The 25,663-nt window shown below is 31.3% G+C and overlaps 1 protein-coding gene across 3 annotated transcripts in view; it reads right to left on the reverse strand.

Annotated features, from left to right (window-relative positions):
- LOC124951849 (neuroligin-4, X-linked) overlaps positions 1 to 25,663 on the reverse strand; it is a 200,752-nt gene that overhangs the window by 1,077 nt on the left and 174,012 nt on the right. For 2 of the 3 annotated variants that reach the window (XM_047500801.1, XM_047500803.1), the window contains 10 exons: positions 16,372 to 16,530; positions 14,310 to 14,507; positions 13,180 to 13,295; positions 8,934 to 9,166; positions 7,380 to 7,592; positions 6,691 to 6,829; positions 2,560 to 2,711; positions 2,196 to 2,314; positions 1,293 to 1,423; positions 1 to 1,075 (listed from right to left, as the gene is read on the reverse strand). The exon at positions 1 to 1,075 is cut by the window's left edge and continues 1,077 nt beyond it. In XM_047500801.1, the coding sequence (XP_047356757.1) occupies positions 500 to 1,075; positions 1,293 to 1,423; positions 2,196 to 2,314; positions 2,560 to 2,711; positions 6,691 to 6,829; positions 7,380 to 7,592; positions 8,934 to 9,166; positions 13,180 to 13,295; positions 14,310 to 14,507; positions 16,372 to 16,530 (2,036 nt within the window). In that variant the 3' untranslated portion in view covers positions 1 to 499. The remainder of the gene's footprint in view (positions 1,076 to 1,292; positions 1,424 to 2,195; positions 2,315 to 2,559; positions 2,712 to 6,690; positions 6,830 to 7,379; positions 7,593 to 8,933; positions 9,167 to 13,179; positions 13,296 to 14,309; positions 14,508 to 16,371; positions 16,531 to 25,663) is intronic. The other variant, XM_047500802.1, reaches the window with a different exon arrangement.

The following is a 25,663-nucleotide window of genomic DNA, read 5'->3' on the forward strand; positions in this document are numbered from 1 at the left end:
CGTTTCGTATGTATAGTGTTCGGTCCAAAGGTCAAAGTCTCGAACGATTGAGGCTTTTTCTCTACGGATTATGGCAGATTAGTTTCTTGATCGAATACTAAGAATTCTCGGCAGTTGGTCGGTAATTTTTGTTAAAGGTAGAAAACAGTCGGTTTATTTTTTAAGTTTTTTTTTCTTCTTTTTCTTTTTTCTTTTTTTTTGTTATTTTGGCATAATCGGCGTCGACTCGACCGTATTGAGAGGACGACGAAGACGGATACGTTCTCTCGCGTTTTGTGTCGTGCGCTTTTTATTTTTTTTCTTTTCTCTCTCTCTCTCTCTCTCTCTCTCTCTCCCTTCTTCTTATTCTTTGTTTATCGCGAGATACGAGAAAGAAATTAACAGTTTGCGTACAGTTTTGCGTACGAGCCTCCTAACCGATAGGCCCATTTTATCGAGAGTTCTTTTCTGTTGGATGGATCCGTCGCGGTACATATCGGTAAGGTAGAAACTCCTAAAGTCAAACCCTTAGTTCCTCCATGATCTGTTGCTGATGATTATGTCCTTTTTTCAATGTGCCGGCAGCCGACATAGCTAGACTTTCCTGTTGCAATTGATTAGGGCTGATGATAAGATTTTGAGTTGGTTTTCCCGGTTTCGTATTTTTCGGAGGTGGTGGAGGCATCGGCACATGACAAGTATTATTTTGTAGATCTGCGAATTCAGGGGGTGGTATGTGCTGTATATGATGTCTCTCGGCAGTCTTCGTTTCTAATTCGCCACATATATTGTTTGGCATTTGTCCGTTCTCCTGTCGTTTCTTCGAACAACTATGTTGATTGCTCTTGTCACGTTGATAATAGACCCCAGCAAATATCAAAACGTTCAGGATTAAAAGACTACAACCGATCGCTATCGTCACGCTGAGTGCTGTCGAGTAAGCAGCAAAACCGTCTTCCGGTTGACTGATTGAATCCTCGAAAGCTAATTCGCTTGGTATTGCGGTTGAACCGTTTTGTGGCCTATCAACAATCGTCACTTCCGATGTCGTCGTACGTGCCGTCGTTGGTACTCTTTGAATGAATCTTGGTGGTACCTGAAATTTCCAAAATTTTTCGTTATCGATAGGGAACGATAAAAGAATTTCTTTTTTTTTTTTATAAAACTCACAATCTTATCGAGCAATTTCGAATATACATATCTAAACTTTTCATATGAAAATCATTAGTTACACCGATTCGATTATAGGATGAACGTTTGAAAATGAGAAAAGACGATATCGTTATCGATAGATGAAATTATTATCATTTTACCTGTTCCGCATCCAAAAGATGATGGGACCTAGGAACGTCGTCGGAACCAGGTTTATGGAGATCAGGCACGAGATTCAACCAAAAGGAGAGCCTGTGCGCTCTGTAGTGGTTCTTCAACTTTGACTTGAGTTCTGTAATACGGATGGCTATACTCAGGCAACTAAAGATATAAAGGTGGACCATCGAATAAAGGGAGAATAAAGAATCCGACGATGGACGGTTCAGAATTAAGGAGAACTATTTCTTTTATGAAAAACGATTAGAACGCTCGATGGGAAATGTATTCAGGGCTTTTCCTCGTTCCCCAAAAAGTTGGAACTCACTTGGCTTTTCTACCTCTTAAGCGAAGAATGCTTTCATGCGAACGTCAGGGGTAATTAATTATTGTCGCTGAGCGATCTCGTGCTGCACTCGTTGCCAATGTTCACAGAGCGTGTGCCGAGCGTCAAACTTCGAAACTTTGACCTATTCACGTGAGGACTTTGTACACTGGGAAAATGAGAGGAAGAGGAAGACAAATGTGAACGTAGGAATAACGTATGTTACTACAACGTGGAATGCGTGTAACGAGTGAAAGAGAGAGGAAGAGAGAGAGAGAGAGAGAGAGAGAGAGGGGGGGAGTAAACAAACGGTTTATTGTTTTACGGTTGCAGTTAACGAGTGACTGCGTATTTTTCAACAATATTTTTTACGTTTCACTTTTGCTTTAATTAATGTGAAACTATAAATAATTATACATTTCTAATGGAAAGAGTATTAAGTAATAAAATATGTATAAAATAATCGTTTTAGTTGGTTATATAGGTACTTGAAAAAATAAAATGTACAAAAGAGGAGAAGATATTAGGAGAAGGAGAAGGAATATGTAAAAAATGGTTTAATTTTCTAAAAAGTCGAACTTACCTATACTTAGATATTTCTTGTGCACCGCCTCGTAAGCGGTCCAATCGATGTTCTTGAACTTCGTACGCTCGGGTCTCGAACCCATTGGACCAGGATCGGGCGTACCCTCGTTAGGATTACTATGAATGTGATAGGGTAAAATAAATATACGAATTAAATTCGAAGTACATTCGTAGTTTTTAGTGTCTAAGCATAAGACTTTTTTCTTTTTTCCTTCTTTCTTTTTTTTTTTTTTCTATTCCAGTGAGTTACCGAAATATTCGAGCTTCGTCTTGTTCTGAACGAAGAAATCGATAGAAAGGTAAAGGACATCATTTAAACGTGTATGTATCATACATACATATATACATACATATATACATACCCAGTACGCGCGAAATTCGTCAGGTACAATATAACACTTTCGGATAGAGCAATTTCCGCTCTGGTGTAATTTTTCGGCCAGTGTGCCAAGCCTCCGACTATCGGTGCTCCAAAAAAATATGGTAGCTCTTCGCCATGGATACAGCCCGGTCTCTGCGAAAAGGAAAAGTGAAAACTCGTTGAAATGTTTCCACGAAAGGCGAGAACACGTATGCGCATGAAGTTTAATGGGAAAGCTTAAACGTAGTTTCGACATAGTAACGCATCACGATCAATCCTATACGAAACATTTTGAAATGCTTTCGAAAAAATAACTTCGAATCTGTAAGACTTTCACATATACTTTTTCAGTATCAACAAATTGATTATTATATACGTATTTTCTTTTGTCAGATAATTCGTTCCTTAATTATTGTTAATAATTTGTCAATGGAAATGAAAATTATTCATAAATTGTGTACTTAGACAATTTTTTTAATACATTTCTCAATAGTACCGTTGATTACTTATACTGGTAAAAGAAATGAATTATAAATGAATCATGCTTCGAATAATATTTTTTTATTATTTTTTTTTCTTTTCTTCTTCTCTTTTCTATTTCTTTTTTTCCTTTTTTTTTTTTTTTTTTTTTTTTTTTTTTTTAATATATTTTTGCATCACGCGTCACACAGAAAACCGTTTTGGCATCGCTATCGATCCTTCGTTCGGGAATTAATTCGAGACTTCGGCGAATATTTCCGAGCTTGTCTGCCAAACCGCAGAGTCGATCAATCATCGCTGTCATCTTGCAAGGTCTAATATCGAAAAGAAAAAGGAAAACGTAAAAGGAGAAGAAAAAGAAGAAAAAGAAGAAGAAGAAGAAGAAAAAAGAAGAAGGAGAAGGAAAAAGAAGAAAAAAGAAGTAGAAGGAAAAAGAAGAAAAAAGAAGAAGAAGAAAAAAGAAGAAGAAGAAGAAAAAAGAAGAGGAAGAAAAAAGAAGAAGAGGAAAGAGAAGAAGGAGTAAGCAAAGGAGAAGAGGATGAAGTACTCTTATAAAAAAAAGGTAGAAACGATAAATATCAAACTTTTCTATATATTTTTCTTCCTTTTGTATTTCTTAAAAAGTGATTAAGAACAACGAAAGAAAAATTCAATGCTATGAAGAAATAATTAAATGTACTTCTTTTGTAGTGAGTGGATATCGGTGGTGGAATGGTGGTTGAAGTAGTAGAGGAAACAGGAATGGAGTTTGCGTAAAAAAGAGAAGATAACAAAGAAAAGAGAGGAGAGAGAGAGAGAGAGAGAGAGAGAGAGAGAAAGGGAAGGAAATATCATCGATAAAAATAGGACATTCGTATTCGAGAGGGTTAGACTTTTTTGCGAAAGCAAGAAAACTACCGAGTGGCGAACAATTACTGGTTAGGAAGAGTAACAGGAAGAGAATGCAAGGAAGGAGTAACACGGCAAGGAGGTTTCTAGGATCGTTTGCGGGTAATACACGGTTTGTGTTTCGGGGTTGGATGGGATAGATCGTCTTTGTTCAGACCAAAAGGAGAAAAACTAAGGGAGAAGGTTAATACGGTTTCATTTTGGATATGTTCCGCCGATACGACAATGACGACGACTACGACAACGACGACGACGACGACGAAGAAGAAGACGATACTACGGTGGGTAACGAACAACGACGATGTTCACCACGTTGGAATGGACGGCAGCCAAAGCTATTCTCATGCAAAGCAGTACCGTTAGATAGCGCTTTTCTCCTCGAAAGCAAGATGGCGTCTATAAGAAATGGAACTCTACGAGGTAGAACGAGACAGTCCGATGTTAATCGAAAAAAGTACGAGGATTAACTCTATTCTCTAGTCTAGAAACGAACTACTCGTCGTATTCTCTAGTCTAGAGACTGCTAAAATTGGTTTTATCTTATAACTACGTGCCGTTCGATCGTTATATTACATTTCATTTTGTCAACTTACATTTCGTCGTAATTTCACTTTATGAAAAGATCACAGGAATGCGATAAAATAATATTAGAAATGCGATAAAATAATATTAGAAATGCGATAAAATAAGAATAGAAATGCGATAAATAAGTGAATAAGTAAGTTGTAATTTCGTTCAACGAAACAAAAATGGCTTCGTTGTCAATTAAAATTGAAGATTAACGATTCATGTTTCTACAACGTCGATGTTTATGTATTATTATTTTCTAGTTTTACTTAATATTTGCAATTACCATTTGAAACGTTGATAATTATACATCGTTAAATATAGTATTAGACAGAGAATTGCATAAGTATTTTCACCTTAATTTAATTTTGTTTCTTTAAGATTCCGTTTAAGAGGGATAGATTTGATGACAAATTTTTGGCGAACTGAGCCGCGTAACTTAACGATATTAAACGGGATATGGACTAAAATAAAGGTAACTGTGTATAGATTATAAGGGACGATAAGAAGCAAAGTGGAGAATATTCCTGGGCCTTGAATAGGAGAAATGAAATGCAGGAAGAAAGGAAATTCTGGGAAAGAGGAATAATAATCATCGTGAAGCTGGTATCGGAGAATCTTGCAAAAGCGAGCATCGTCGGGCTCACGGTCTCGTAAATAAAGCGAAACTTTCGAAGCGGGGCTTATTCTGTTCGCTCCGTTCAATTATGTAGCTACACCGCCAGTTCGTTTCTAATTCGAGCTTGCTCGCGAGCGAGCCGTACATACATACATATAGACACACAACCACGTGCGCGTGGACGCATACATACATACAGAGTTTCTTTATGTTGGAGAGACGTCTCGGCTTCGTTATCGTCGACACTAGCCCTTTTTAAGCGAGGAACATGCTCCTCGGCGCTGGTACAACAAAGGAAAGAAAAAGATGGGGATGAGAAGTCGGCGGGAGGCGCGATAACGGCCGATAAGTATGCTTTCGATTGTTAAGAAAGAGAGAGATGGATAGGTAGATAAAGAGAAAGGGTGAGAGAAAGGATGAGAGAAGAGAGAGAGAGAGAGAGAGAGAGAGAGAGAAAGATAGAGAGATCAGAATGAAACAAAATGGAAATGAATGCAAAATTATGCGGATGAATATGTGCTGTACATATATATATATACAGCATCTATATCTATATCTACACATATATATATATATATATATATATATATATATTATATAGAAATATATATATATATATTATTAAAAAAAAATATATGTTTTTATCTTATTTTTAATAAAAAAATTACTAAAAAGAAAAATTTATTGATTTTTTGATATTTTATGAAATTTTTAATATATATATATATATATATATATATAAATATTTAAATTAAATATAATAATATAAAAGAGTATAAGTATTTAAATAAAGTAATTATTCTCCTAATAAATAAATAATTTAAGATATGTCATATATTATAATGTATAGATAAATTTTTATAATTATTCTTATTATAACTAATGATGTGATTGGGTAGTTACTTTATAAATTATAACTGATAGATAATTAATATTTATTTAAAATAAAAATTTTTAAATATTTAATTATTTTATAATTTGATTTAATTAATATCAAGTGTAATTTAAAAGTAAGAAAAATTATTATAAAAAAGATATTTATTAAATTTAAAAAAAAAAAGAAATATTTATAGATAAGAATTTAATGATAACATATATATATATTATATAAAAATATATATATATATATATTAATTAAATTAATATGTATTAATATAATCGATATTTATTTTTAATATTTGAAAAGAGTTAATTATTCGAAATTTACTTTTTCGTACTTTCTTTAATTTCGTTAATATATTTATACTTATATATGTGTATATATATATTTTTCAATAATATATTCCTTTTATCAGCGTTGTCTTATATGATTTATCAAAACGAGTCGATATAATTTCGATATATTCTTTCTTTCAATATTGTAGTGTTTAATATTCGAATAAAAACGATTCAGATATATATATATATATATATATATATATATATATATATATATATATATATATTAATGAATTAAAAAAAAGAGAAAAAGAAAAATATAGAATGATATAAAATATCATTCTTCCTATCTGAATACTAAATATGTTAAAGTAAATAAATTTAAATGTTACAATTTCGATGATATTTTAATTTATCTACCTGAGGATAGTCTCCGAATTTGGTTTGATAGTCGAAAACATAGAGATAGGAGTTTCGATGAGATTGGCTGTGAAGATCCGCAGTTCTTGTAGCGGGTGCGACAGTGTTAGCATCGCCAAGAGCTTCTAGTGTCTCGTCTCTGAAAAATTCATGATTCGACTTTCGTAAATTTCTTTGTGAAGTGCGAATTGTCCCGACTAAACAAAAAATACAAGAAATTTCATTTAGTAAATTCGTTTCTCTTGAATTATAATTCGTTTTCATGATAGTAAACCTACGTTTCACACGAGCATAGTAAAAATAGACAACAAATCGAACGTAATAAACTTGTTGAAAGAAGCAAGAGGATTTTAAAAAGGATCGAAGAAACATATCTCATACAGAACGGAATATTTCTTTAAGTTTCATTCGATACTTAGAATAGAAAACATTTCGAAATGATTAAATTTATTACTTAAATTTAAGATTTTAAGATTTTTGAATAAATTTTGTTGAAATGCATTATTTACAGGATTGCGAAATAAATTTACAAAAATGTTAATAATTTATAGAATATATGAAGAGTATCTAATATTTTGCAGTAGTGATTCCTTTCAATGCGAACGTGTAAAAATTTTGTGTAAATGTGTATTATGACTTTCTGATATGTTTTTAAAAGATAAAATTAATAATGAGAAACATTAACGTACCTAATATTAACAGGATGCTGGACGGGTCTCTCCCAATCCGTGTATTCATTAATGATCGTAGCCAAAATTTCTGGTTGATGATACGTGTAAGTATTCCGTACGAATTCTCGAAGTATTTTCGTTCTTCTGTCGGCTTCAATACCGTATTGAGCGTCGTCCGCGGTTAATGAAAAATACGCTTCGGAACGTACTACACCTACCATTAGATCGTACCTAAAAATAATGAAAGAAAAAGAAAAAAAAAAAAAAAAAAAGAAAGTACAGAAAATGAATACAAAATAGAAAAAATAATTTACTTGTTGATTATAAAATGCGCATGTGTACATATTTAAACATAGACATAACAAATAATGTTATTTATGCACTTTAGCTTTAAAATAGCGTTATTAATAAACCGGAGGTGTTTAATTCACAAGGATACTTTTGAATACAAAAAATTAAGTGCATAGACACGTTTGAGATATTTTCTAAAGAATAACATTAATAATAATTAAAAGGTTATAAAAGTGTGTTAATTAGCTCGAAATATGAAGCCGTCATTTTTGTCGTCGAATTATGAACACAAAAAAAAAAAAAAAGAAAAAAAACAGAAGGAGAGAGAGAGAGAGAGAGAGAGAGAAAGAAAAGGAAAAAGAAAAGAAATAGGAGCCAGTGAATTTCGTACATTTTGAACGTGATTACGTTCGTTAAACGACTAAATTAAGAAACGAGCTCACTTCAGAAAGGAGAATGGCAAAGAGGTACTACTTTGCATCGCGATAATTTAACATTCATCCTTATGCGGCAGCCACTTAGGCGGCAATTCAGCGACGTTAACGAGTGTCTTCGTATTATGAGGTAAAAGTCAAAGGTTGCCAAGTAACGTTTCCGGTACAATTATTTCTCGTAATGTTTTTAAAGGAAAAACCAGATTCATGTTCGGTCTTTTATTTTCGAATTTACATATCTAATAATCTTTTCTTTTAATAATAATGGAATTTCTTCAAGCGTTGCCCTTCAGAATTTCAAGGTCGAATGTATCAACCTGTTTTGTTTCTTTGTTTGTTTGTTTCTTTTTTTATTTTTATATTTTCATTCATATTCCATATTCGTATAATCAACATAAAAAATGATATACCTTATAAAGTTAAACGGATCAATCAAATATCATAATCATAATTACGTCGACAACATATATATCTATATTATATGAATAATTTTATATAACACAGGATGGATCTAAAAGTTTGTCATTTGTATCTTCTTAAAAATTAATTACTATTTTTCGATTTTTAATTTTTGATTTTTAATATTATCTAGAGAACTTCTGAGCCCGTTCTATAGAATCTATATTTTATATAATCAAATCTGTATAAAAATAAATTTATGTATAAGAAAAAAAAAAAAAAAAAAAAAAAAAAGAAAAAAAAAAGAAAAAAAAAGAAAAAAAAAAGAAAAAAGCAAAGAAAAAGTTAAATATTATAAGAAAAAAGAAATCGTATTTTATCGATTGGAAATTTGCTTTTAAGGTTTATGTCACAAGTGTAGGACAAATAATGAAGTGAGACAAAATACCTCGAGAGCTTTGCCACGACGTCCTTTCTCAATAAAATGTTGTTCAATGTGTTGATCGTATCCACTTGCAATGTGAAGTCTTGATCCTCGGGATCTCCTGGATCGATGACAACACCGTCTATGCTTGGGCCAAAGGCTGGAGCAAATTCTAGACCCTTCACCGGTACCGATATCAAAGTGTTCAACGGTACGTCCCTGAGACACCGTAACAGCGCTTGTGGATCACCAGCAACCTGCCAGAGAGAATATTCCTTTTTTAGACAACTTTTCAGATCGAAAGGACATCTCTTTTCATGGAATTTTCAGAATCTCTCTCTTTCTCTCTCTCTCTCTCTTTTTTTTTCTTTTTTCTTCCATCTTTTTCTTTTTCCTTTTCTTTCTTTTTTTTTTTCGTTCGTTTCCAGAAAGTACAACTTTCCGTGGTGACGGATGCAGAAAAAAGAAATGTAGGACGAATTTAAACCCGTTGCAAACTTTTACAAAAAAAAAAAAAAAAAAAAAAAAGAAGAAAAGAAAAAGAAAAAAGAAAAAGAAATATTCAAATTACAGCAGATAATTTTTTGTTACAAATATGAGATTTAATCAAGTAATACTTTTCTAATGTTTATATCCCATTAACATGTATAAATTGAATATTTATTAACGTGTATCTATAGATAAACGTTGTTTTATGATTTATGCAAATTTATATTGAAATTTATTATTGAAATTTATTAGTAAAATTATTGTTATTCATATGATCATATTACGATATTTTATATTTTTATAATATCTGCACACACACATACACACACACACATATATATATATGTATATATATATATATATATATATATATATATATATGTATAATATATTATCATTCTAATATATCATCGTATGTTAAAAAAATAAAAAATGTAATGTTCGATTGTAGCCATATATGGAAAATAATTGAAAGAGTTGAGATGAGATTGTGAAGTCGAGCGTTTTCAAAAAAAAAAAAAAAAAAAAAAAAAAAAGAAAAAAAGGAAAAAGAAAAAAATGTTTCCTACTCGCAGAAAGTACGATTTCACGTGATATCGATGAGATGCGAGTTGGTGAGAGGGAGTGAGGAGTGGTTGGTGATGGTGGTAGAAGAGTAGATATTTCCGATTACAGAAGTGATAGAAAAGAAATACAATACAGATGGAATGGAAAACCGGAATGGGATTACGTTTTTTCCATTGAAACTCGCGATCATCGATTCTTGTGAAGTGCAACAACAATGCTGAAAATGAATGAAAATATCGTTGAGAAATGATATAGATATATATTCGCCCTTCAGAATATAGTATATTGCGACATTACAATCGAGCAATAAAAATCGTACTAGCTATCCCATGAAATATATTTTCAATTACTTTCTAATAACTTGCTCGATCTTTTTGATCTACAAGGATGATCTCGAGATCGTGAAAAAATATTATATTTATTATCTACAAGAGGATTATCTCTAAAATATATTATATTTATATAAACACACACGCATACACACACACAACACACAACAGACACAAACACACACAAATATACACATACATACACACACATATATATTTACGAAAATAGTATTACGTAAAAAAATTGATTTTTTTTTTCAAAAAACGAACGAGTGTCTGACTCGTTCGTATTCAATTAAATTGTATCACAACTTTGTTCGACGCTGTAATCAAGACAAACGAAAGAAGAATGGCAATTATTGCCGAGGTAATTTTCTTTCCCGTTGCCTCTTTTTCTTTCCCCTTTTCTCTTTTCAATTAATTTACTCCACACATCTCTCACGATTCTAACGATCTGACGAGCTTATAGGAGTTCGGATTAGAACGTAGTAAATCCGTATCACTGTCTGCAAAAAAGGAACGAACCAAATTTATCGTCGAATAAAAATGTTGAAATTAGGGCGATGAAAAAAAAAAAGGCAGATAGACTCGAAATGCGAGTGTTACGATTTGGTTTTGTAAATCTTTGTAAGGATATCAAAAAGGTATAGACTATATGAGAGCTATATGAAAAGAATAAGACCAGTGTAATTTTGTAAAAATATAGCTCGCAAATATTGCTCTTTTCGAATTCGAGAAATTTTCACGTGTAGAAAGTTCGGCCGTTTTGAACCGTGAAAGTTTTAAACCGTAGAAGGAAACGGACTACGTAATACGCATGGTGTGATGACCGTGTTGAGAGATATTTTTCAAATAAACGAATGGTCGTTTCGTTTCGTGTAGAGAAACTTTATAAAAAAAAGAAAAAGGAAAAAAGAAGCAAAAAGAAGAAATAAAAATCTCTGCTCTCGTGTATGGTTAGCGAATTAACGATAAGAGAAGGATAGGGGGAATGAAATTCTTTTTTCTTGTTTTTTCTTTGTTTTTCTTTTTTTTTTGTTTGTTTTTTTATTCTTATTTCAACGATTTGATTTATCGATCAGAACGATTTTAAACGATTTGAGATGATTCTAGATATTTTTCATTTTTGTATTAGTATTATCCGTAGCGTTGTGAAGAATTAATTATTTTATAATTAGAAAATAATTTAAATAAATATTATACGCTTTAAGGAAATATATACAAAATAATATTTTTAATGGATTAAGTAATTATATATATATATATATATATATATAATCTTTTAATATATATATATAGAATAAATATATACAGAGAGAAAAAAATATTCAGAGAATAATAATTTTAATAGATTAATTAATATAATGGACGTGTTAATTTATAAAAGTATACTTTAATAAAATTTTAAATGAACACGTATAAAATTTAAATTAACACACACACATATATATATATATATATATTATTATTACATTATATTATATATTAGAATATATTCATTTACTTGTTTTCGAAACCCGATGATAATTTAGGAAAAAGAATAAAATAATTAAACATTTATATTAAACATGTTCAAAGTTTATATCGATGGAGTCAATTTTTACGAAACTGAAAAAAAGACAGTGAAAAATAGAAAAAGATAGAGGGATAGATAGATAGAGAGAGAGAGCAAGAGAGAGAGAGAGAGAGAGAGAGAGAAAGAGAGAGAGAGAGAGAGAGAAAGAGAGAGAGAGAGAGAGAGAGAGAGAAGAGATCGTCATCGAGATAGAATTTCGTGTGCGAATGCGGACTACGCCGACATTCGATTGCGGCAAACCTCCGTCTACGTCAAGCTGGATTTCCAGGGGCAATTACCGAGACGGCGTTAAAGCAATTCATTTGCGTACACTCGAATTAAAGTCAATCGGCACTGTGGCGTTCAGATACTAACTGAATTTCACCGATCGTGATCGTATAAGGAAAGGGTCACCACGGTCTACTCAACTAATTCAAACTATTTCAGTTACGTTCTCTATACGTCTTTTATATGTGTATCTAATATATATATATATATATATATATATATATATATATATATACATACATATATACATAGATATATGTATACATATAATATACAAATATTTTCAGTTTTCTCATTCGACTCTCGAATTTCTATTTAAATTGATTCAGCATCCCTCAATTCTCAAATGTCATTATTACTTAACTCGATACTAATCCATTTTTGAGAGATATTTTTTCGTTAATGAATTAAATTTATTTCATTTTTACTCGTACGTTTTCGATAGAGAGAAAGAGAGAGAGAGAGAGAAAGAGAGAGAAAGAGGAGAGAGAGAGAGAGAGAAAGAGAGAGAAAGAGGAGAGAGAGAGAGAGAGAGAGGAGAGAGAGATATATATATATATATTTTCGTTATTAAATTAAATGTATTAAATTGTTAATAGATAATAAATATATTTGAATAAGTATGTTGAAAGTTTGAAAATGAAAAAGAAATTTCACGTTCGAAACGATTATAATATATTTTCTTAATGATAATCGTTCTATTTGTTTTTTTCATGAATTCAACGATAATGAAATAATGAAGTAACGAAATTATAAGATTAATCGTCGTTTAAAGACATATAATAATATATCGTTTATGCGCATCGTTTTGATTTTTAAATTAATTTACGATAATATTAAAGATTATTCAACGAATGTTTTCATTTAGAATATTTCAATCTGTGGAATATTTCCAACGCTAATATCTACCTGGTATATCGTTATTTGTCCGTGATTAAAAAAAAAAAAAAAAAAAAAAAAACAAAAAGAAAATGGAAAAAAAATAGAAAAAAGAATTCCCTTCTTTTCTTGTATATTAACAATGCAAGCGAGAGCTACTCACCGACGAGCAATTCAGATGTTTGGCAACTTGCATAGCGTAATTAGCAGCCCCTCTTACCAGCGCCCAAGGCGAGAGCGCGCTACCTGACATCAAAACTCCGCGATGAAAAAGGAGTCCTGTGTATAAAAAATGAATTATAAACATTTTTAAAAAGATAAAAGTTCGGATATATAAAATAAAATTCGCGTAATGTTATCATTAAAGAAAGATGATATACGTAGATGTATGTGTGATGTCGTATATATGCACAATTTTGATCTTAATATTATTATTAAAGAAAAAACATTTTTTTTTGTTACTTTTGTTTTTTATGATTTCAAATTTATCTTCAGTATCGATGTTTGTTAATGCATAAAGTCGATTAAGAACGAGTACTTCAAGAATGGTTGAATGTTAAAAACCACATGGTTCGTATAGATCGTAAGAGTAAATTGTCTGTTAATGGCCCATCCGTCGGTTTTTAACGAGAATTGCTTACGCATGATACCGATAGAGTATCGATTTGTTCGCACCTATATGTGTCATATATGGCACAGATACACGTGCCATATATGGCACAGATACACGTGCTTTTAATTATACGTATTGCATTCGTGTTAACCGATATTCGTTGCCTTCAACGATTCGCGAGTCTCCGAGGCACTAATATTCATAACACCATTACAATAATTGCGATCGATGATACGCCATTAACATTTGGAGATTTCGCGTTTAACGATAATTATTACAAGGGCCAGGATATTCATTCTCTCGTAAGAATCATATGTTAATTGTAACTATATCTATTTATCTTTTTTTATTTTATATTTCACACGATTGAAATAAATTTTTATCAGATATCATCATAATTATAATAATAATTACATATATATGACGTATAAAGTCATACGATAATACAACGATGATCGTTCTACTATAATTAAGTAACAATAACACTTTTTCTTAATTGACACACAACACCTATGGGTATATCGATTACGAGTAATTATTGAAAAAATAAATGGAAATTCGACAGATGTATGAATCTGATAAATCGTGTGAGCGTAAGATCAGAAAGGGAGGTAAATCAAGGGGACTTATTAGTGATGATAATGATAATAAAAAAATTAAAAAAAAATTTAATTACTTACCGTCAGGTACGGCCTGACTAGTCATGAGGAAATTGACACAGGCAGCACCTGTACCATGACCAACTAACGTCACGTTTCCAGGATCACCTCCGAAATAGGCTATGTTCTCTTGTACCCAATGTAACGCTGCGATTTGATCCATTAGCCCGTAATTTGCCGGCGACCGTAAGTGCGAATCTGTGTTGGCATTTAGAAAGCCTGTAATCAAAACAAACCGGCTTACGGTTAGTCCACTTCGTATAAGCGTATTCACGTACCTCAATAACCTCTTTATTCCCCTACCCCTTCGTCCTGTATCCCATCATCCCCCTCCACTTTTTCTCATATCACCCGTATGATTTAACATCGCACAAATTGTCATAAAATTATGTGTTCCGTTGGATGATATTGCGTTGAAATTAATTCAAATGTCGACGAATATATATTGAATGATAATGTAAATATGTTCGAATACTTATGAGCTCGAACGACGACAACGATGATGATTATTATTATTATTATTATTATTATTATTATTATTATTATTATTATTATTATTATTATTATTATTATTATTATTATTATTATTATTATTATCATCATCATTATTACTATTATTATAATAATTATTATTATTATTACTACGATATTGTTACATTTGAAGAAAAATCATATTTTCATAAAATTCCTCAGGAATATAGCAACTTTTCTAGAAATATAAGAAAGCATCGAATCTCAATATTGTTTCGTTCAATAACGATTCTATATTCCCGTTTTTCAGCTTTTCACGGAACGTATAACATTTCAACGAAAATACACACAACGCTTTTGGTTGATCACTTATTCAGAATTTATAAGTTATCAGCTATATTCGGTTCTCGTTTCTTTCGGAGTTGCTAGAAGTGAGAAATAATTTAACAAGTGTCGGCTGTTTGCGTTTGCTACAAGTTTATGGAACCAATGGATCTGATAGTTTGATACTTTCTTTCTCTCTCTCTCTCTCTCTCTCTCTCCTTTTTTTTTTTTTATATATGTGTGTATATGGTTTTTTTATTTATATCAGTCAAACAGCGAATGGTGGTATTAGAAGAAATTTTATTGTTACGTTCTTTCTTCTTTAACTGGCAGGTGAAGTTCTTTTATTTTTATATGTAAAACAGAACAAGAGAGACAGACAGACAGAGAGAGAGAGAGAGAGAGAGAGAGAGAGAGAGAGAGAGAGAGAGAGAGAGAGAGAGAATAGAAAACAAAGACAGAGTCGAGTTAAAAAAAAATATGAAGGAAAGAAAAAAAGAAGAGGCAGATAGAAAGAAAGAAAGAAAGAAAGAAAGAAAGGAAAAAGAAAAATATGAAGCGCACACAAATGCAAAAGCAATAGGTCACATTCAATTTGTTATTCCACATGCGACATATCTGTCATGCCATGTTACTGTCTTCTTTTCTATTCTTCTTGCTAGAATGGAAAAATTGCTGAACCTTTCTCACTTAAATTTTCAATTTAAGTTTTCCGCTAAGCGAGCTTACAATACACGGTTGAAAACGCAGGATGGATATCTAGTTCTCCAAACTCTTTTCTCCTTATTGCTTTGCCATAACATTTTGATGTAACCGTAGTTATTTTTTCGTAAGTCAACGAAAATGAAAAACGATAAATAAACAAGAGATTTGATTGCAATGTAGAAGAAAAAAAAAATAACAACGAAACAAAAAAGAAATGCGTTATTAGAAAATATCTTTGAAACGCTTAAAGTAAAAAATGGAACGACCATCTTACGAGTAACATAATCTTGTACGATAAGTACCTATAGTAGTATATCGTTTATATAATCCCATAAAATAAGGATAATGATATTGAAATAAAGATGGATAGCATATCCGCCATTATAACTTAGTTTCCTCATTCAACGATCGAAGATCGAGTAGTTCTCAAAGAGATAAAATGGTGAATGTTCTATCACTCGTTAAAAAAAAAAAAAAAAAAAGAGAAAAAAAGAAGGGTCGATCAGGTATATACATATGTATGTTATATAAACAGGTATAACACGTATCATGTAAGTATCGTCTAAAGATAATAAGCACTTACCGAGGATTCCTAGTCTGTAGTTTATGGTAACTACAACAACGCCACCATAGCTCGCCAGGACGCTGCCGTCGTAAGGATTGCCGCTGCTCCACTCGTAGCTTTCACCATGCACGAACACAATCACAGGATATCTCCTTCCACCACCGTCCCTTGCACCGGCTGCGGAACGATAAAATTATCGTGTGATCGATCGACGTAAGTACATACATAAATATATATATATATATATATATGTGTGTGTGTATATAAGTATCTAAGTATAATACATATATATGATGCATAGACGTTCGACGGTTTGGCGCTCTATAAATTTATCTTCTTCGGAATTTTTCGATCGCACCAATATTGTCTTAGTTGTTAAAGGAAATAAAGTTAGTAAGTTAGATATCTCACGTCCTTCGTAAAAAGTATTTCGTATATATTGTTTTTAACACCTTTATACATAAATATGTAGTTGCGTATATGCGAGCTATATAAAGGAATATTTACCGTTTACTTTTAGAAAAGCTTGTCTTCCGTCAACTGAAAAGTTTCCCTTTTATTTAATCTCTGGATTTTCCCGAAGTCACAGGACAATTTCGTACGAAGCATAAAACTAGTTTAGTTATGTGCGACGCGTATTAGTTTTCTGTTTATCTATTTCATAAAAATTGCCGAGAATAAGCTCTACGTCACGTACTCCCGATTTAATACGTGAAAAATATTCATACGAATATATAAAGGATGTTCAATTTATTTTCTAGATTATTATTATTATTATTATTATTATTATTATTGTTATTATTATTATTATTATTATTATTATTATTATTATTATTATTATTAAATTGAAGTTAATGAGAAAAGAAAATTATTTCTTACGGCAATAATAGTTTTAAAATAAGAATTTAATAAGTTATGGCTTAATTGAAAGGAAAGAAAAAAGAACAAAAAGAGGACATGATGATAAGCAATCAATAATGCTAATTAAAAGAAGGGTGATGTAATGAAATGGAATAAAAAAAAAAAAAAAAAAAAAGAGAAAGGAAGAAATAAATAAATAAAACAGAAAAAGAAGAAAATTCTGATGGTTCAATATGAGCGTTATTAAACGTTAATCAATATCGAAAACTTTCGTATTTTATTTTTAAGAAAGTTAACGATCATTAGACGAGAATAAAATTTGTCTGCATTTATCCGAGGGCGTTGTTCTACTTTATGAGAAAAAAAGAGAGACTGAAGGGATACATTATTTCCCCGTCGAATAAATTTACAAGACTGACGTCAATATTTGACGCAGAGTGTAAACAATTTTGTTTCGTGACAACGAGATCCAATGGACTTTACATATTCATAAAGCAACCACCGACCAACAGATCACGAGATACATACGCGAATATTCACGGACTTAGATTGTTCATATTTTCGTAGTTTGTATTTCACGTTGTATAAGGATAAAGTTGCTTTGTGCATGTATTAGTTAAATACATGTTCTTCTTACGTCATCTAGTTTTATATCGTATAACTCGATAACTCTTATGTGCCATCGCATGAATGAATTTTTTACTCGTTGTTTTCAAAAGAAATGTTGTTTCATACGAGAAACTAGAAGACATTATTATTTTGCTTTCATTTATGATTCCGTATGAAATAATTTTTATTGTATTATTATTGAGAAACTATATAATAATATAAATAATAACAAGTTACCACGTACCAGCGATATATGTATTTAATTGATTCATTGGCTACACACGTAGTTTTTTATTTATTTTTTTTTTTTTGATAGAACACGTTCCCGACGTAATTTTATTCCCTTTTTATTATTTATAAGTGAGCAGACGACTACTACATGTACTTGTAATTTTTCGTCATACATACGTAGAGTGATATTATTAACGGACGCGAGCATGCATGTTATTATATCTCGCATCGAAATGAAAATTATACTAGAATGACGAACAATTTCTTTTTTTATTTTTTCTTTTTTTTTCTGTACAATGAAAATATAATACGAGTTGAGTAATTTGAGAATAATTTTTGATCTTCAACGATATCAATTTAATTATCTTTCCTTATATACATGTATGTATATATATATATATATATATATGTATATATGTATATGTATATATATATATATGAAATATTAATATAATATATATATATATATGAAATATTAATTCTTCTTGTTTAAAATATTATAAATTAATTACAATTTACATTAATTACTATTTACAAATTACATACAATTAAAATTTTCTTATTTAAAATATTATAATTAATTACAATTTACATACAATTTACATTAAACATTATTATTGTTTCACCAATTATTATTGTTTAATAATAATAATTATTGTTAAACAGGAAAGAGTAAATAATATATAAATAATATATAAATAATATAAAAATAATATATAAATAATTATTATTGTTTAACAGAAAGGAATACACACATACACGCACATACACACACATACACACACACATACACACATATATATATATATAAATTCAATGGCTCAATATAATCAATTTTAAAGTCAATACGCTTCCTAATTCGCATAGTCTCTATCTTTCGTAGGATTTTAGATAAGATAAGTAACAATGCGGAGCTTGCTAGTACAAAACCCATGTCCCACTTTCTTATCATAATTGTCTATCTTGAAACCTTTATGATCCGCAAATGCCATCCAATCTTACACGATTACTCTTGCAAAAGAGAGATTGAACGAATTAAGGGAACACGAACGATCTCTTGATCTCTCTCTCTCTCTCTCTCTTTCTCTTTCTCTTTCTTTCTAGCTATCTGTCTTTGTCTACTTGATTTGGCACATACTACTTGCTAGTAGCTATGCGAGCGGCATAAATTTAATAGAGAATTTAGAAGAAGGAGAGAGGGTAGATAGCGAACTACTACTCTCTACCAGTTCCGACACTTTCCACAAAAGTCCCTTACGTTTAAATTTACTATCATCTCGGGAAAATCAAAATTTATTTGTCAAGATCATAAATTTCTATTCAAATAATTATTATCACCGATATTACGCAATCAATAAGCGTGTAACCGTACAAATCAATTATTTGAATTCACGTTAATTAACAGAGCCACGATATTATATTCGATATAGAAACTATATCTTAATTATTTCGATGAATATAAATCCTCTATAGTTAAAATATTATTCTGAGTTTTGAGATTTAAAATCATTAATTAAACTGCCGTTATCGTTGGAATTCTTTGGACATTGAAATGGTAACAGTCGCATGGAAAATGTCCGTAACGCGTTTCTAGAGGGAATGAAAGAAACTAGGAGAGGAGGGATTAGGGGAAAGGTTACAGAAAAGAGAACCCCCTAGGTCCAGTTTGCTCTCTGACCACGCTCCATTTATCGTTAGGTACGATGCACGTACTTACTACTTACAGTAGGGATAAGGAACACAAGAAATAGTAGGTATATGTATGTATGTATGCATGTATGTACATATGTATGTATGTCCTTCAATGCATTTGTGTATATGCGTTTTCTCTTTCTCTCTCTTTCTTTCTCTTTCTCTCTCTCTCTCTCTCTTTCCCTCTCTCTTTCCCTCTCTTTTTCTCTTTTTTTCTTTCTCCCACTCTATCTCTATCTTTCTTTCTCTTTTATACACAATTCTATGGTATACGTTCTTGGCTTCGGCTCGGATGCAGCTAATCCATTAAGTCTTGTATATCTACGGAATACGACTGCGTCGATCGATTTTCTTTCCCTCTCTTTGCACTCTATCTTTCTTCTTCTCTCTCCCTATCTCTCTCTCTCTCTCTCTCTCTCTTTTTCTCACTCTTTTATTTTCTCGCCGCATTCGTTCATTGCGTCAATAACGAGTTGCTTTGGATCGATCGAAAGATCCGACCAATCTGATCGATCCGACCCAACTTATTCCGCAAAAGGAGAGGGTGCTACGAGAGTTGCAGCAAGTTATTTCTTCCTTTGTTTTGTTTCGTTTCGTTCTGTTTTCTTTTCCTTTCTTTCCTTTCCTTTTCTTTTCTTTTCTTTTCTTTTCTATTCTTTTTTATATCTTTTTTCTTAATTTCCTTTTTTCTTTTCCTCTTTTTATCTTAATTCATCCACACCCACATCGGATTTTTTTTTCCTCCTTCCATCAAAGAATTCCAAACGCCTCCGTAAATGATATCTTTTCCTACGATATATTTATTCGGCAAAGGAAAAAATTTTCTACCTTTTCGAGGATATTTTTCCCATCCTTCGTTATCATCCATTCGTAAGATCGATGTAGTTTACTGTTATACTGATTTCGATCAGTCTTTATCACATTAAATGGATTTTTGAAAAATATCATGCTGAACTCAGCGATCAAGAAGAACATAGTGAATCTTTCAAAGTAGACCGATTAATGATATTTGAGTTAATGACCTTCTATTAACTTGATAGGGGAAGGAACGATACGAGCAAGCAAGTGAGCATATAGGGGAGATAGATATGCAGGGAGAACAAGGCAGAGAGAGAGAGAGAGAGAGAGAGTGAGAGTGAGAGAGATAGTATTACTGGCTAAATTCCCGTCGGTAAACTAACGGGACCGGTGGTCCTAATGAATGTCCTCTGCCGAGGCATAGAAGTCCTTCATTAGCGGGCACCGACAACGAATGTCGCTCTTTTTTCCACTTAGTTGATACACGCCGTTTCCAATTAAAAGTATCGCGCTTTGGTTTTTACGCGCTAATTAAAAGAGTGTCTCGTAACCATAGGGAAAGAGGAAGAAGAAAAGAAAAGGAAATATGAAAGAAAAAATTTTTTTTTTAAGATATAAGACATAAAAAGGATTAAAAAAGGAGAAAAAGATAAAAGAAAGAAGAAAGAGGAATTAAGTTAGGAGCTCAAAATAAACCAGACCATCCTCCTTCTTTCGATACGTTATTTATTTCTATAAGAAAGAGGATGTCGTGATATGCATTCCATTCATAATTTCAGATGAAATACTTTCATCTCTTTGGATCCACCGTCTCGCGTCTTTCTTCCAACTCTTGAAAAATACAATTAGGGAAAATAAGAGAAAATATTCCTTGTTGGCGTTCATTTAATTCCGAGTCCTGATTATTACGTATGTTTCGTCTCTAATTTTAATAAAAAAAAAAAAAAAAAAAAAAAAAAAAAACAGAAAGAAAAAGAAAAGAAGAAAGAAAAAAGAAAGTAATTCATTCGCTTTCTTCCCCTTTTGAATATTTTATTTTTTCTCTTTATCTCTTTCTCTCTTTTATTCTCCAACGGAATTATAACACATAATATGATAATAACAAATGTTCATATTATTGTTCTAGGGTACGTTGACTAAAAAAAAAAGGAAAAGAAAAAAGAAAAAGAAATAAAAAAGGAAATAAAAATAAAAAAGTGTATCATTTAATCACTATATTAAAGACGAGGAGAAAGAATGAACAAATTTATTCCAAAACAATTTTATTTAGGATGAACAAATTTATTATATAGGTAAATATAAAAAAATAAAAATAAAAAAATATTCATATTTATATACTTGTAAGTTAATTTACATATAAATTTGATTACAAATAATGAGATAATGTAATAAAATATTTATTACCAAATACATACACGTACATAAATACAAATATGAAATACGATAGTCATATTAGATATATTTATTTAAGAAGAAAATAATAAGAAGGAACAACGTGTTAGAAGAAAGAAAAGTTTTTACGTACAATTAAGGATGATACGGGTCTACCAGATGACCCCGAACAAGAATCTGTTCGTCTCAAATAAAACTTTTATCTCTGTCGTTCTAATATTACCTTTTAGTATCGTCTCCTCATCCGTAACGATAAGTCCTTCGTCAAGTTATTAAATTCGATAACAGAAACTGTTGACGTTAATAATCACACTTCTTCATTAAGTCTACTTCTATGATAATTCATTTATCCCTCCTGATCTACAAACCGTCTATCTTTTTTTTATCTAAATCTAAAAAAAAAAAAAAAAAAAAAAAAAATCCAGAAGAAAGGAAACAAAGAAAACAGGAGAAAAAAATTACGACGACTTTTCTTTCAGATAACTCGTACGATTTTTTGCTCTTATCGATTATCAGACAAAAAATCAGACGAAAAATAAATAGTTTTTATTTGTCGAAGAAGCAAAGAAACGAAAAGTAAAAAAGTAAAAAAGTCAAAGTAAAAGTAAAAAAGAAAAGGAAAAGAGAAAGATAGATAGATAGATAGATAGATAGATAGATAGATAGATAGAGAGAGAGAGAGAGAGAGAGAGATATTAAATAAATATAATAAATAAATAAATCAGAAGGTGTCACAATTTTGCAAATGTCCATTCGGAATAAAATAAAATAAAATACAAGAAAAAAGAAATAAAAAAAAAAAAAAGAAGAAAAATAGAGAGGAAAGATGAAAGTTGGATGTACCTTAGGAAAAATAGGTTTATTATTTAAGGAGGCCCTCTCCTTCTTCCCCACGCATCCCCAAAAAAGAACGTAGATTATTAAAAATTTAGCGCCGAGAGAAGGACTTTTTCTTTGGCCATCGACTAGAACACACCTTCCGCCCTTTCCCTCGTCATCCCTCTTACCCTCGATCAATTTGTCCACGTTCCTCATATCCAGATATCGTTTTTCTGCTCATAAAACTGTAAAGGTTTTCGGTAATAACAGGGCTGAAGAAAGTTAGGAAAGGAGAAAATAAAAAAGGGATAACTCGGAGAGAATCCTTGATCGATGACCGCGGAATGACGTCCATCGACAAGAGATAGGGATAAGGTAAAGAGGGAAAAATGTTATTCCCCATGGGGTAAGGGACAATGACTTTTTGTCGTCGAAACTTTTCTACCGGTAATGGCATAGACATTGAGTATATGTATTTATTTTGATTGGTTGAGTAACACGTGTGAGAAAGATTGCGATGTTCTTCTCTCTCTCTCTCTCTCTCTTTCGCTCTCACTCTTATTCTCTCTTCCTTTTTCTCTTTATCTCACTTTTTCTCCCTCTTTCTCCTTTTTTCTTCTCTTCTTCTCTTCTACGTTATTTCCTTTCATTTATTATAGGGTTGACCAATATGTAATGTCTGAATTTGTATTATTCGATATCAAAATAAAACAGAAATTGGAAGTTTTTTTTTAGATTCGTCCGATGTAATATAATATTGTATGTACTGTATTATTGTCAAGCGAAAACGTAGTGTATGATATTTTTAGATTTTTTGTGTAATATTGGATATCAAAATAAAAGGGAGTAGTATTTTTATTTCCTTAAAAATTGAGCCGATATAATATAATTATATATACTATAATATTACAACTCAAACACAATAGTAGTATACCATATTCTTGAATCGATCAATACTATAATTTCAAAATCTTTATTATTTTATAGAAAAGAACGTATTCGTATGAAAGAATATATATAGTATTTTTTTTAAGTTTTTTTTTGTAAACATTGTCCCCCAAACAAATATAGTATAGTATAGTTGAATTATCTCTTATATTGACCAATAAATAACGTTAGTATTTTTTCTAACATATTATATGGTGTTATTTATATGTAGATAATATCTGAGAAATTTCTTTCTTAAGATTTGCAAGGATATTTCTTGCGTATAAAAATAAATTTTTTTTTTGTATTATTTGAGAATTTCAACAAATTCGAGCGTTATTATATATAACAATATACATTGTTAATACTTTAGATTGTTACTGATTATCATGGCGCATATTTTATCTTTAGATTGCTTTCCCTATCAAAGCGTATTTGCTCACAGTTGCTACACGTTGAATGTCGTTTCAGATGATTAATTAATTCGTGAATTAATTAGCAAGCAACCGAGTAATCGCATTTTCTCACTGGATTCCAAGCGATACGAGAGACGCGTATTATCCAAAAGAGAGAGACATCGCAATCAACTAATTAAAAGTCCGATTGCGATATAATCAGTAGAGATGCTGGCAAACAATGGTGAAGTGGGATAATGAACGAGTACTTTTTCTACGTATGTACGTTTTCGATGTATCCACGACAAATTGATATTTTGTGATTTTTATAGGTTCTTATTTTTCTTAAATTAAGATGAACAATATATCATTGAAAGAATTCCGAGGAAAGATAGATTGATAGATAGTTCTCGTTAAGGATAATATATAAAAAGAATTCAAAGAAATCGTTCGATAATTGGGTATTAGATAATAGCTATATTAAAACAAATATTATAACTAAGATCTATTCACATATGATGACGTAAAAGATATAAGACATGGTTTAACAGTCATTACGTTAGGAAAACAACACCATCAAACAAGATATCGAGTGTCAAGGAAGACGATCGATTTGTGATGTGTGTACGTCTATCTATGTGTGTACGTGGCAGTGACCTTTCTCGATAGGAACCGCGTATGTTACTGACGGCTACTACTGGCTCGTGCACACTCGCCGGCAATGACAGTTGCACGTGCAACCAGTATACGTCCTCTATTTGTCACTGACTGCAGTTTCGATCCACAGACTCACACAAATGCCAACTGCCCAGCCTAATGTATTTACTGAGTTAGACACGTCGAGACTCTACCGCAGTACGTAAGATTAACTGTCGCTTCTTCGATAAACTTCCAGCAGTAAAGTTGTTTTTCTTGGTTAGATAAAAAATTTTCCAAATTTTTTTTTTTTTTTTTTTCATTTCCACTTTTCTTACCATGAACGTTTATTCTTGCCATTCATTTATAGTAATGACAATGATAAATGTAACGTACGAAAGTATAAAATAGGTCGAATATTTAGGAAACTTTGTTCTTTTTTTTTTTTTTTTTTTTTTTTTTTTCTTTTCGTTTGTGTTTAAAACAGAATAAAATTTACATACAATTATAATGACAATACAATGATCAGAAATAATGAAGATTCTTTTTCTTTTCCTCTTTTTTTTTTCTCGCATTTCTTCGTCATGTTTCAAACATCGAAACTAATGATTAATAATTACGATTTATAAGATCGATGACGGCAACACACATTCCCGATATATCGTATTAATCGTAATCCTAAAAGATAATTCAAATGAATCTTTGAATTTTGATTATGTATTACTTTTACTAGAAAGCCTCGCAGACGTTTACAGAGAGAACCATCATCGTGGTGGTTAACAGGGAGATCGGAGATGAAATTTTCCGTCGGATTTGCGTGGACCGTTGAGCGTGTGTAACGGACGAATGCACGCACCATTCGAGGTAATCCGAGGAATGCGGTAATCTCTAAATGTGCGACAAACCGGAAGCTGCATACGAATGTGTAGCACTGTGATTCGCCCCGACAG

Source organism: Vespa velutina, chromosome 9 (genome assembly GCF_912470025.1).
Source record: "Vespa velutina chromosome 9, iVesVel2.1, whole genome shotgun sequence".
NCBI classification, from domain to species: Eukaryota; Metazoa; Arthropoda; class Insecta; order Hymenoptera; family Vespidae; genus Vespa; species Vespa velutina.